The sequence below is a fragment of the Varroa jacobsoni genome, unplaced genomic scaffold (assembly GCF_002532875.2).
Source record: "Varroa jacobsoni isolate VJ856 unplaced genomic scaffold, vjacob_1.0 scaffold_713, whole genome shotgun sequence".
Taxonomy (NCBI): domain Eukaryota; kingdom Metazoa; phylum Arthropoda; class Arachnida; order Mesostigmata; family Varroidae; genus Varroa; species Varroa jacobsoni.
In genome coordinates this window covers 125,856-138,229 of record NW_019213615.1, presented here as the reverse complement: position 1 = coordinate 138,229, position 12,374 = coordinate 125,856, and the positions used below count along the sequence as shown (strand labels likewise).

The window sequence follows — 12,374 nt, the reverse complement described above, 5'->3', positions numbered from 1 at the left end:
CAGCCGGTGAGAAAGCGCGTTCGATAAAGCACGGCCCACATGAAAGCAAACAAGGCTTTGCGAATTGTATTCCGATTGTCTGGTCCATAGTTTTTTCCAGACCAGCATATAAACCGCACTGCGTGTGCGACGTTTATGACTATTCTTCAGAGACAAACGATAATAACCTACTAAGAACACAATCGAATCAAACGCAATGTCGCCTGCGGAAGAAGTCGTAGACGATGAAACTCAGGAAAAAAAATTAGCCAAACACGATGCGTCGAACGCGGCGGACTTGGAGAAGGTGACGGACTTCCACGAAGAGCAGGAGCTCAGTGGAGGCGATCTCGAAATAGCTCTTAAAGCAATTACGGAAAAGCGACATAAAGAAGTGCAGGTTAGTCAAGCGCGCTGATCAGAGAATGGTAAACGCCTATTTCCACTTTCAGATGCTCTCATGAAATCTAGGATACTCACAGCCTGAAAAAAGGAATAGAAACCGTAAAACAACGGCATACGACAAAGCTGAATTGGAATAAATATTTGAGCATTAAAATTAGAGACAAATAGATGGTTGACTGGAATTTAAATATATCATTTTTCAGAGCATATTGTGCTCGGACCTGAGCAGTACGCTACATTTTAAATATTAAAAGGATTTTATTTCATTATGGTCTGCAATTATAGGCAACTCATCTAGAGTAGAATGGTCGAAAAGCAGCGCAAGTGTATTTTTGTTTACGCTAGGAGCTAGTCCTTGGGATTGTGTGTTCAACTTGCAACCGCCACAATTTATAAAAAGCACCTTCGTGCATTATTATTATGCGGCTTTTCTTTCTTTTTTATACATGTTTCGGGGGGCGCTTAGTCTCAAAATTTGTCCTCTTTCAGCTTTCAAACCATATTGCTTCAGAAGAATAACAGCCACAATCACCAATCGTGTGTAGCTGTATACGGCGGGCCCTTAATTCCGCAAACAAAATACCTCTCCACGCTGATTTAAAAAAAAACGAAAATATTTCAACTTTTTCTAGAAACGCGTAGAGCACCTACAAAAGTTGGCAGCTGTGAAAATTAACAAGGAGGACGTTGACGTGATCGTTCGAGAGATGGAACTACCGAAGAACAAAGCCGAAACCTGCCTTCGACAAGCTGGTGGTGATCTTGTGCAAGCCCTTCTCGACCTTACCAATAATTGAGCCTTCGACGTACATAAACGTAATAATATATATTATATAAATTCGTACATGCGCTGGATGCATTTGTTTTCATTTATTCTGGTTCCTTATTGTAGGTAATGACTTTCTCGCATAAGTTGATATGGGTGCACTTCAATGACGTATATTTTCATGTGAACAATTACAGTCTCTTATTCCTTATTAAGTAATTCGTTGATTATGGCATTCCTTGAACAATATCTATTAAAAATCCCTTTGGCCGCGTGAAGCAAATATGTCCAAGTATTGAATAAGTGTATGCGCTATATTCTTCCCGACGCATCTACTCAAGCATCTATCCGAAGCAGCACCAATGGTGTGTCCTTAGAATGTTTGGATTCTTTCTCGCAACAGCTTTATAAATAACGGGCTAATTTTCGAGAATAGACAAATAAATCGGAAACGAAATGTTTTAAAAAAGAAAAAAATATGTCTCATTATGGAAAACAGTTTAAAAGGACTTCTGCGGGACGAACGCACTAAATTAAATCTAGCTAGTCGTCATTATTTACTACTAGTTTCATGTGAAATAACCATTCGCAAGAACTGTATCTGCTTCATCTTGTTATATTGATCCTCTAGAGGTTATTCCTACGTTCCGGATGTAAATGGCCGCACGTAATTAAGGAAATTTATATTTATTATATACAATTGTTATATACAGTAAACTCGCCTCATAGTAAATTTGTCCAGCATATAGATATGCTTCAATGATGCCTCGATCTTTTATTTTTCTTTTTTTTTTTAGACTTTTTGCTTTTTTTCTCCTTTTTGGACTTCTTGGCTGTTTTTTCATTTCTAGACATCCTCGCCAGTGGAGCTGAATCTACACTCGAATCGCTGTTATCTGAAGAGTCATTAGTTTTTGTATCTTGAATCTTCTGTATCACAAGTGGAAGCGACTTATCGTCAGAGGTTTCATTATGCCGCTTACTACCTGCGTCTTGTTGTCTCGCCGGAGAATCGGTTCTTCTCTGCGCCAATCGGTCGTCCCTGCTACATTTCTCTTGTGACCAGCGTGGTCTGCTAACACCACTATTGGGACTACGATCTTTCCGACACCTGGGATTGCGGTAGTCTGTTCGAGGACTGTAATTTTTTCTTGGAGTACGTTCTCTTTTGGGGCTATGATCCCTTCTGGAACCATAATCTTTTCTAGGACTGCGCTCTTTCCTTGAACCACTACTTCTTCTTGGCCCGTCGTCTCTTTTGAGTCCAGGATCTGTCCGGGGACTCCTATTTTGTTTCGGACTATGATGCTCTTGCCTAGGACTACGTTGTCTTTGAGAGCTGGACTCTCTTTTCGGGCTTTTTCTGATTGTTCTACAATGGCTACCTCGCTCCGAAGACCTCTTTCCAAATGGATCTTGTTCTCGTTTTGGAGAGTTTCTTTTTGAATAAGCTCGAGGCACTTTTTTATCCTCTGATGGACTTCTTTTCCATTGTTTCACCCGTGACCTAGGACAGCTGTCGTCCCTTGATCGGCTTCGCGCTCTTTTTGCTCGACTACCTGTGTCGGCTCCCTTCTCGCTAGCACTTTGCTTACTGTCATCACCCATTATGAGCTCATAGTTGTCCTGTCGGCGATTTTCCTTGATGCGGTATTTTTCGCGGGGTTTTTCTTCCTTTCCGTTGTCTTTCCAACCTCCGACAACACCTCTTCCTTTGCCTTTCCATTTCACTTTAGCAACGGACTGCGAGAAGTCCACATGTATTCGCCTATCATCAATAAGCACATTGTCCATTTTGAAATATGCCTGCTCGCACGCTGCTTGATTAGCAAATTCTATAAAAGCATACTGAAGACTTTCGCCCGTCTTCCAATCGCGAATAACCTCACAGGATTTTATTTCACCAAACCTAGAAAAAATCAGCTCGAGATCGTCATCGGCCGTAATTGGGTTGAGTTTACAGACGAAGAGAACATTTTCAGGAGGTGCCATATCGGCATCAGGAAGATCGCCAATGATTTCCAGTATAGTAGCTTGCGCCTTAGCTTCTTTGTCTTTTTTCTCCTCGTCGAGCTCTTCAACGGTTTTACCTTCATCTTCATCGACCTTCTCGTAACAGGCTATATGATCAGAGTGAAGCTTGTCCAAAGTGACTTCCGGAGAAGAAGGATACTCTAACTGTTGCGGATCTTCAAACGGATCATCTAGAACGACGGTATGCGAGATACGTATATCTTGGAATGGACGTTCATCTTTGTCGCAGATAACGTTATTAATGCGCTTCAAAAAGTCCAGGCCTTCAACAACCTAAAATTAAATAGCAGAAAAAACCACGCCTAATTTAACATGCCACTAAGACGTTACATAATTCAAACGATTATACGTATATTCTATTCTAATAACAATAATATATAATAATAATGAAACATTAAATCGCCAAAAGTAGCACAAAAATCAAATTGATTTATATGAGGATGTTTAATCGGTTTTATGAATAGTTTTGATTAACTAAAATGCACATAGACTTAATAAAACATATGGACCCTTGAAAGACCCCGGTAGAATTTCTTAACGATAGAATTTGTTTCCTGTGCTAATCCTTTGGGTACTCAATTTTTCGATAAATCTGAAATTTGGGAGATGCATATTATAAATGGCGTATTGCATTTACTACGGAGAATGTGAACTTAGCGTGTATACTGCTAGAGAAAGAGATGTTTAATTCAGTATTTCATGGTTAATTTTAAGCTAATATTGAAAAGGTGTATGGTGGCTATAAAGAGACTTGATGTTATAACGACGACTTGTTGGTCACTTTCAGACAAATCTTCACATGCTTTCATCCCAGTTGGCGCAGTTTAAAAGTTATCAGTTCTTCTTCTAATATAGAGTATCCTTCATATACAATCGAATGAAGGATGCTGTACAGAACTTTATCTTTGGCATCAGACAGGCCATAATCATTCGAAAAGAATCAACAAGTTATACCTAAACTTTTCTTTATTTAACTCGATAAACTTTATATAGAAATATTTTTAAACAGGGGTATAAAAACCTCTATGCAAACAATTGATGTTATCATGTTACTAAATCCTACTGAGAAATATTTACTCGTATAATAGTATTCCTACGTAGGTATTTAAAGATATTCTTAGTTAGCGTAGTACCGGGGTTTAACAGCGTGTCAGCTTTCTCATCACACAGTGCTAATAACCCTTCATTTATTCACTCTGGAACAAATAGGCGCTGTGTGACAAGTCAAAATAGAAAAGAAGAATAGTCAAATGATACGAAGTGCGTAATAAAACTTCACAAGTAATGCCAGCAAATAATTAGCTCAAGTCGAGAGTGTCATGTGTGCTCTGCTATTGGATACGAAAGTTGAAAACACTTTCTGGAATGATTTCTGAGCAAACATAGTATTGGTCCATTGTCCACATAACCCTAAGTGCTACTTCATGCAAACTATTTTGAATTGAAGTTGAAAGCCTGCCCACTTGCTGCGCAGTCGATTCTGTACATGATGCGACGGAAACATGACCGCTTACCATTCTGGTCAGCCGTACTTCAAAGCAGTATATTATTTCCATAAATAAGAGGCCTTTGATAGTTTGATGCTCTCACCCAAACAATTATATTTGCTTGAAACCCGCTTGGCAGATATCAAGGAATTCTTCCCTTGCGTAGCTCAAGTTGAATAAATAAAAAATGGCATTCCCCGATACCCGTCTAGGCCTTTCTGCCTAACCTACTATACGGTCTCGGTTTGTTCTGATAGCGGAATCATTTGGCCTAAATGTGCTAGGAAAATAAAGTGATAATACAAAAAAAATTAGGTATTAATATATTTCAAGATTGTGATTTACTTCGACACTTAAACTTACGTTCTCACTGACGTTGGTACAGAGAGTAAGTCATGCTACCGTATCTAAAATCGTATCTAAAATGCCTAACAGCCTATGGCTCTTGATAATTAGTGAAGTCTAAATACAAATTGATTGTTTAGCACGCACTCGATATAACGTACAAATTTATCTCAGAAAGTACAAACGTATTAAGTTGTACTATTTACCTCACCGAAGACGCAATGCTCATCGTCTAGATAGTCAAGATTTTCTCCAAGCGTAAGAAGAAATTGAGAACCAAGCATTCCATCGCCATTATTAACCATTGAGAGTGTGCCGAGTTTTAGATGTCTTAATCGCGGCATTTTTTCTACTTCGAAGAAGCGTGCTTGTTCTCCGCACATAAAGTGGAACATTGATTCACCACCACGACCACTGACAGTCGGATCACCGGCCTGACAAACAAAGTTTGTACAAACCTGTAAACCGTATAATTTAATAGTATTAGTAGAGAATTAACTAATTAATAAATTAACTTGTAAATGGTTTCAGCCTTTGCTTAAAATGATATGTAGAGAAGATGCCTTTCAATAGCCTTTCGTAAGCCCTTCAATGCTTAGTTAACAGAGTACTTTCAGATTTTAAAAACTACGTTCCGTATTTGTATACCATCAACCGCATAGTTATAACATATTCTCCAGATGCGTTCATAAAAATAAACTATTTTAAATGCAGTACTGATCTAAAAACAATTCTTTCAATGTTTGTGTTATAGTCATGCATTTTTTTCTTTATCGCGCAAGTATAATATGTTGACTTGTACTATGATTAAATTACTCCTTTTAACACTACTTCTATTTAGAATTCACCCTCGGTATTGTGGTTAACAGTGCCTCGACTCAAACCAGTTAGAATTTTGTTTTGACGCCTGGACAGTAAATTTCAATAGCTATTATACACTATTAGTCAAGCAGTCAACATATATCACGTAGAAGTGCCTCCTAGTGGTATCAGGAACTTGACATTAAGGCAGTATTCGCGAAGTAGTACGTCTCCACGACGGAGGCGCTCACAGAATCGATGTACTGTTATCACTGGCTATTTTTGTCAGTGAAATATTCAATTCGTGCCAAGTTATCAGTCTTACAGACCTTGTAGAACAATTGCATATTATAGTACTTCAGCTTGCATAGTTTCAAGAAGTTCATGCACGTTCGTGGCCTCTCTTTCACGTAGAGGTCTACTGTGAAATCACCAATTGTAGTCTCCACGACTACCGACATCTTCAAGTCACCCAAGAGATCAGCCGATTCAATCAGATTTAAACTATTCTAAGACGTAGATGCAAACAATTACAAACAGTTTTTTAATATACCATCTACCATATTCAGCTCAATAGCGGCTAAAAGATACTTCGTATGCGCCGAAAACCTCAGAGCACAGAATCAGCGCGGGGGATTCCGAGATGTCACCGTTTTCGACAACAACAACAGCAAATATATTAACAACAAGATGCACAACATTTGGCGGGAAGTTTGAAATGATCGAAAGGTGATTGATTTGAAGTGTTTTAGACTAGCGCGCTTTGACTCTACTACTACTACAACTACTACTACTTTGACATGGTTACATGACAGGTGGCAGGCCAGGTTATTTCTTATAAAAATTAGAAAAACTTAACAGATTGCACCTAATGCAGACAGCGCCTACAAGGCGGTCGCAAAAATGGATATATAGCACTTGTGTCCGTAAAGGGTTGTCTAATGGTTATTATTTAGGCAAATGTTGTATTTGAATGTCATTAACAGTGATTAGCCTCTCTGTGTAATATTTTCATTTTTTACAGTCGCTTGTTAGCCTTGACGGTGACTGGGCCGTTATTGTATAGACAAGTATAATTGTTCAAGCATGAGGCGTGAGTTTTAAGAGCTTTTCGTAAGGTATTGACCAGATCTTCATATTAGGTCAACCAAAAAGCCTGTAAAGTCACAGGCTTTTTGGTCGCAGAATATTGCTTAAACTTCCAATTTCGAACTTATAGGATATGCTACTGAAAGCCAAACATTAGGCAGAACATATGCGAATAGGTGACAAAAAACGCGGCACTGGCCATGCTTCAGGCAGTCGAGTTTTTATTATTTTTTAAATATCCCCGCCAAAATCAGCAGCCCACATTCAGTTTGTTTGGCTACCTTTAGTGTCCACCGTGAGAGTAGAATACGCAAGCGTCTCCTCTGGATAATATTTCAGACATATTTACAATCGCTTAAATATTATTTATAATTCGTATTGTTTGAAGATTACTGAGCATTAATCGGAGAGATTAGATTACCTTTGAAATTGTGCAAGCGAGTTTATTGTGTCTGATCCGGACTTTTAAAGACCTTAGTTGATTAAATAGATAAATAAAATGGATTTTCTGAAAGCAGAAATCGAGCGTAAGCGAAAGCTCATGCAAGAAAAACAGCTAGTGGGACCGCAGAAAAAGTACTTTAAACGCGATGACTTGATTAAGAAAGAACAAGATGAGTATATTTCCAGAGTATTGGGGAAACGAGATATTTCAGCGGAAGACGACCAGGCTGGGTCAAGCGGGGAGGTGATTCTAAGAGATAAGGCTGGTGTCTCAAAAGCAAAAACGGAACAGATTCTCCCGAGAAAAGAGGTCCTCAAACGACTGCGTGACAGAAACCAGCCGATTTTGTTGTTCGGCGAAAGTGAGACAGAGGCATTCCGGCGGTTGCGACGTCTCGAGGTACAAGAACCCGAGCTCGAAAAAGGATTCAGAAATGATTTCCAGGAAGCTCTGGAAAAGGTGGACCAAGTCTACCTGCAAGAACTGCTCAAGGATGGTGACGCGAGTCGAAATGACAATAGAAGCCGGCATGACGTCGCGACGAAGGACGAGGGTACATCTGAGCAAGACATGATTGATATTGGGACCCGTCTTGGGGCCCCAGAGAACAAATGTCGCGATCCATTGGATGTGCTAAAAGTTTTAAAATACCTGCAGTTCCTTTGGGGTGCCCAGCTGAATGCACGCCCCCTCGAAGAAAAAGCCTCAATGAAAGGAAAGCTTGTGTCAGCCACCTACTCGCAAACAGACGCATATTTGGCACCACTCTTTAAACTTCTTGCTAGGCGAACGATACCTGAAGACATTCTCGAACACCTCGTCACAATTGTGCGTCATTTGATTGAACGAAATTATGTTGCGGCAAACGATTCTTATCTGCAGATGGCTATTGGTAATGCTCCTTGGCCTATTGGCGTAACGATGGTTGGTATTCACGCTCGAACAGGTCGTGAGAAGATTTTTGCGCAAAATATCGCCCACGTGCTTAACGACGAATCACAGCGAAAATACATCCAAGGACTAAAGCGTTTAATGACCCAATGTCAACGAATGTTTCCCACCGACCCTAGCAGATGTGTCGAGTACAATGCCTAGAAAGGGATAGGAGGACAGCCAAAAGGGAAATAAGCAGTACTACAAAACTGCACATATGTAAATACTAGAAGATTGTAAATACAAAGTTGATTAAAATAGTGTAGAAATAAAGTCGTAATTCAAAATGGATATCATTCTATATCATTTTTTGGCGTATGCGTAAATAAAATGTGGAAAACTGGAAAGGTGAGACTCTATGGGCAGCAGGCGTAAACAGTATCCTTAATTTTTTAAGGAGCTGTTAATTGTTTATTTTATATCGATCCGTATTCAAATATTTATTTTGCTTGGTTACGGTTCACTATAACATGATATATCCGTTAAATAATACTAATGGTTTTTAAGAAACACACAACATCAATATAAACTGAAAACAAACAAAGCCAGTACACGAAAGACCTTTGTTCATACATGGTGACCTTTATTGATTCGCATATTCGTTAATAATAATAACACCTTAATATATCGCAATACATTTTGGTCATTACAACCAAAATTGAGAAACCTGTGCTCATATATTTCAGCACAGCCAGTCATTGAACGACTTCCACTTAGAGTCGTTCCTCTGTCTAAGCCTTCGAGTCAATTACGACCTCTTATGTCGGTTGTATATTTCACTGTTTTAATTTGTTGCTTCTGGCGTCACGGCAGAAGTTTTCACAAAGACTTTGCGATACTTCAATAGCGTTGGTTCCTGGGACCGGGCGTGCCTGTCGTGTCTCCCCGGATCTTCGCCAGCTGCGAAGTATTCGTCGTAAATAGAACTGAAGAAGTCCTCTTGTCGCTCTCGTTTGTTGCGCCGGACGCTCAGACGTCTATCGAGCTTTTCGCCTCGGTAACTATAAATCGCCACAGATACGCACAAGCATTTTAAGTCTGACCTTTTCAACTAACTTTCACATTTATTTCACTGGGAATGTGCTGACAACTTTATTTGTAGACAGTACATTAATTACTCGTTTTCGCTATGTCTATAGATTTTTCCCAAAATATGCTATGCTGTACATCTGCAATAGCCAAGGCTTATTTGGGTTCAGTAATTTTTTCACTTTTAAACTGCTACTTGTGTCCTTACCCAAGGCCAGATCGGTCTCTTGGATGTTGACCTTCGCTTTCAATCGGCTCTGATGGTCCTTCTTTGCTTTTGCCTACCCCACGGCCATCTGACCAGCCTTGACGTTCGAGCATTCGACGTCCGAAGCCGCGGGTGAACTTCTCGAAATAGCCCACTCTGTTATCATCGTCATCGGCTTTTCCCTCTCGTAATCTCTTAAAGTGTTGCATCGAAATAAAATCCTTTGCATCCTTATCGCCGGCACCTAAAATTAAGTCGGGTCAAGAAATTTCGTTATACAGCACTATACTTTGCGTAACAGTACAAAATAATAGAACACAGCCTGTATGCAACGAAGTAAACTAAAGTTAAAAGACAAAAAGAATGCAATAGTGTTTGAACTTCACGTGCGAGAGCAAAGTTTCAATATATCTGATGCAGCTATAGCGGCGTAGCTGTTTCGTTTGATTTTAGCTAACGCTTTAGAGTTCCGTATTTCCACGGAGCTAAAAATGAATAAGAAAGCTTTTAATATTTAGTGCAATATAAGTTGAAAACTGTATGTTGTACTTGCCATTTATGTAGTAAGCACTCATGTCGATATCCCAATCATCGCTTGTCTTTGCATCAAAATCACCTTCGGCCTCGTCCCAAACTTGTGCGTCAGTGTAGAACACCAATCCTGACCCTCCTTTTTCCCAAACTACTTCCTGTTCCTCTTCGAATAAGCGTGCCTGCAACGGAATAGTGAGCATATGAACATTTGAACATGACGGTTCACGTGGTCCCTGCTACGGTGTCAAGGAAAAAAGGACAATTCATATGTTTACGAATAGTGACGATCAGCAAATAAGTGCAAAACTATTGGTAGTGTTATTATAATATTATTTTTGCACCTTTGTTCGTTCCTGGCTGGTGACATCGTTATGAAGAGACTCGTAACGATCCCATTCTTCACCATCATCGCTGTCAGTCGTAGACTCATTATCATCATCAATGGCTCTTTCGTCCTCCTTATAATTTGTCCTTAAACTGTTTGACTGCTTTTTAGATCCGCTTCGCAATGTAAACTTTTCTCCAGGGTCAGGTGGTGATCGTTTTGCCGTCAAAGCTGATCTACTAATAACATAGCCTTTGCCTGTTCGAATAAATGTAGGCACTTCTTCTGCTGACGGAATACTACTTAAATCAGGGGGTGGACATTTAGGTCGAATAATCCGAGTACCTCCTAGACATTTAAAGGGTCGTGCAACGAAGGCTGACTTCTTAAATGAATTATCAGATTGATCTATATTGTTTTGAATGTTTTTGGCTTGTTCTTCCTGTTCTGATACGATGAACGCCAATCCTGTTTGATCTTCGTTAGGGTCGTTGTCGGTTTTCCCTGCCTTCTCCAATCGACAATCAGTCAACTTGGTACTGTAATCAAGCGGTACGCTTCCGTACATACCTCGAGCTCGCATCCGAGGGAATTCAATTCCCAGCTTACCGATCAGTGACGCAGGGAAGTTGCATGCGTTAATCTGTCGAAGAATATAGTTGGTAGGCGTACCTACATTTCCAGCAGGTAGTGCAGCTGGTGGCCGTAATTCAATCATCTGCCGTAAATCCGACAGCGTTAAAACAGCCTTAGGACGCCGTTCTCGCTCTTCTACTGGAGGCAGGTACAAGCTGGATGATTTCGACGTATCATCTGTAAAGCGGTGTCACAACTGTAACTATTACATATTTGTCCATTTTATATTAGAATTTATTTAATCGCCAGTTTAGAGTAGATTAGGCATAAGCAGGATGATAAAGCGCGTTCCTAAATATTATTGGATATAAAAGTATTAGCAATATATTCGTGTTTTTAAACTTACCATTGGCAATCACGACCTTTCTCAGGTAACATCTGCTTGTTAAAGTCTCGCCTTCGCGGGTAACCCAAAAGGCTTTGTTGTAAGACATTTTTAATTCGTCCAGCCTTTCAGTTCTGACCATAACCACGGCGCAGCATGTTTCCCCACTTTTGAATTTCGTGCTATGCGCTGAACCTGAGGCTTCTTTGATAGTGTTATCTTCTGCAGGCTTCTGTACCTCAGGTCGATGCCTGAAAATAATCGAATTACGCATGTATGTTACCATAATATACACACATCGTACAATTTTAGTGAAACAGTAAGACAAATTATTTAGCCACTCGCCCCGAACTAAATAACATGTCTATGTCATTTGATTTGAAAACGGTGAAAAACAAATAAAATCGCTATATTGTATTAAATAATTGTTTCGCGCGAACCAACCTGTAATGAAAACAACGAAATCCGCCAGTTTCAACGATCTGAGAAAAGAAGTTGCGCAGATCCGACGCCCGATAGGTTTTCGGTATATTGTGGACCATAACGTAGGACACGGCAGGTTTCATCGTTTTGGAGGTTGTTGCCATTGTCGTGTTTCATTTAATCTTGTTTTGTTCCAGTTTACTTCGAATTTTGTATAGCTTTCAGCTCAATGAATAGATGCCCAGTTATGCCATAACGAGGCTCCTCGACACTATTCAAGTCTATGTCTTTGCGCGGTCAGCCCCAGACTCTATGGGTGCACTATTTTTATTTATTTATATATTTTTTTAATTTATCAACGTCTCTAGAGTTTCTAACCATACCTTCTTATATATATATATATAACGCTTCCTTTATTTATGTGCACAGTTATTTTAAAGCACTAACATTTTTATTTGCATCCAAGCACCCCATTTATGTAAACGGATTTCCCATTAACGTCTTCGTCTTTAGTGCTGGATCTGTTTATATACACACTACAGCTTTGCCTTTGTCACGTAAGACTCCCGGTTTTTGAGGTGACGTCTCGACCTTGTTAAACGTTATGCTA

General features: G+C 39.7%; 4 protein-coding genes across 4 annotated transcripts; 2 read left to right on the top strand and 2 right to left on the bottom strand.

Moving 5' to 3' along the window:
- The first annotated feature begins 10 nt into the window (after window positions 1–10).
- Window positions 11–1,239, top strand: LOC111262924 (huntingtin-interacting protein K). Its single transcript, XM_022837556.2, has 2 exons — window positions 11–379; window positions 1,017–1,239. Exons 1-2 carry the CDS (start codon window positions 197–199, stop codon window positions 1,179–1,181), a joined length of 348 nt encoding a protein of 115 aa, XP_022693291.1. The 5' UTR covers window positions 11–196; the 3' UTR covers window positions 1,182–1,239.
- A 579-nt stretch (window positions 1,240–1,818) lies between these two features.
- On the bottom strand, window positions 1,819–6,471 carry LOC111262920 (peptidyl-prolyl cis-trans isomerase-like 4). The gene is made up of 3 exons (XM_022837552.2): window positions 6,147–6,471; window positions 5,223–5,474; window positions 1,819–3,457 (listed from the first exon to the last, which is right to left on the bottom strand). Exons 1-3 carry the CDS (start codon window positions 6,276–6,278, stop codon window positions 1,907–1,909), a joined length of 1,935 nt encoding a protein of 644 aa, XP_022693287.1. The 5' UTR covers window positions 6,279–6,471; the 3' UTR covers window positions 1,819–1,906.
- Window positions 6,472–7,189: 718 nt separating this feature from the next.
- Window positions 7,190–8,575, top strand: Prp18 (pre-mRNA processing factor 18). The gene has a single exon (XM_022837548.2). The coding sequence runs from the start codon at window positions 7,406–7,408 to the stop codon at window positions 8,444–8,446; it is 1,041 nt and encodes a 346-aa protein (XP_022693283.1). The 5' UTR covers window positions 7,190–7,405; the 3' UTR covers window positions 8,447–8,575.
- Window positions 8,576–8,846: 271 nt separating this feature from the next.
- Window positions 8,847–12,274, bottom strand: LOC111262915 (G patch domain-containing protein 3-like). The gene is made up of 6 exons (XM_022837547.2): window positions 11,786–12,274; window positions 11,363–11,592; window positions 10,397–11,193; window positions 10,075–10,234; window positions 9,522–9,765; window positions 8,847–9,285 (listed from the first exon to the last, which is right to left on the bottom strand). Exons 1-6 carry the CDS (start codon window positions 11,926–11,928, stop codon window positions 9,069–9,071), a joined length of 1,791 nt encoding a protein of 596 aa, XP_022693282.1. The 5' UTR covers window positions 11,929–12,274; the 3' UTR covers window positions 8,847–9,068.
- Window positions 12,275–12,374: the final 100 nt, after the last annotated feature.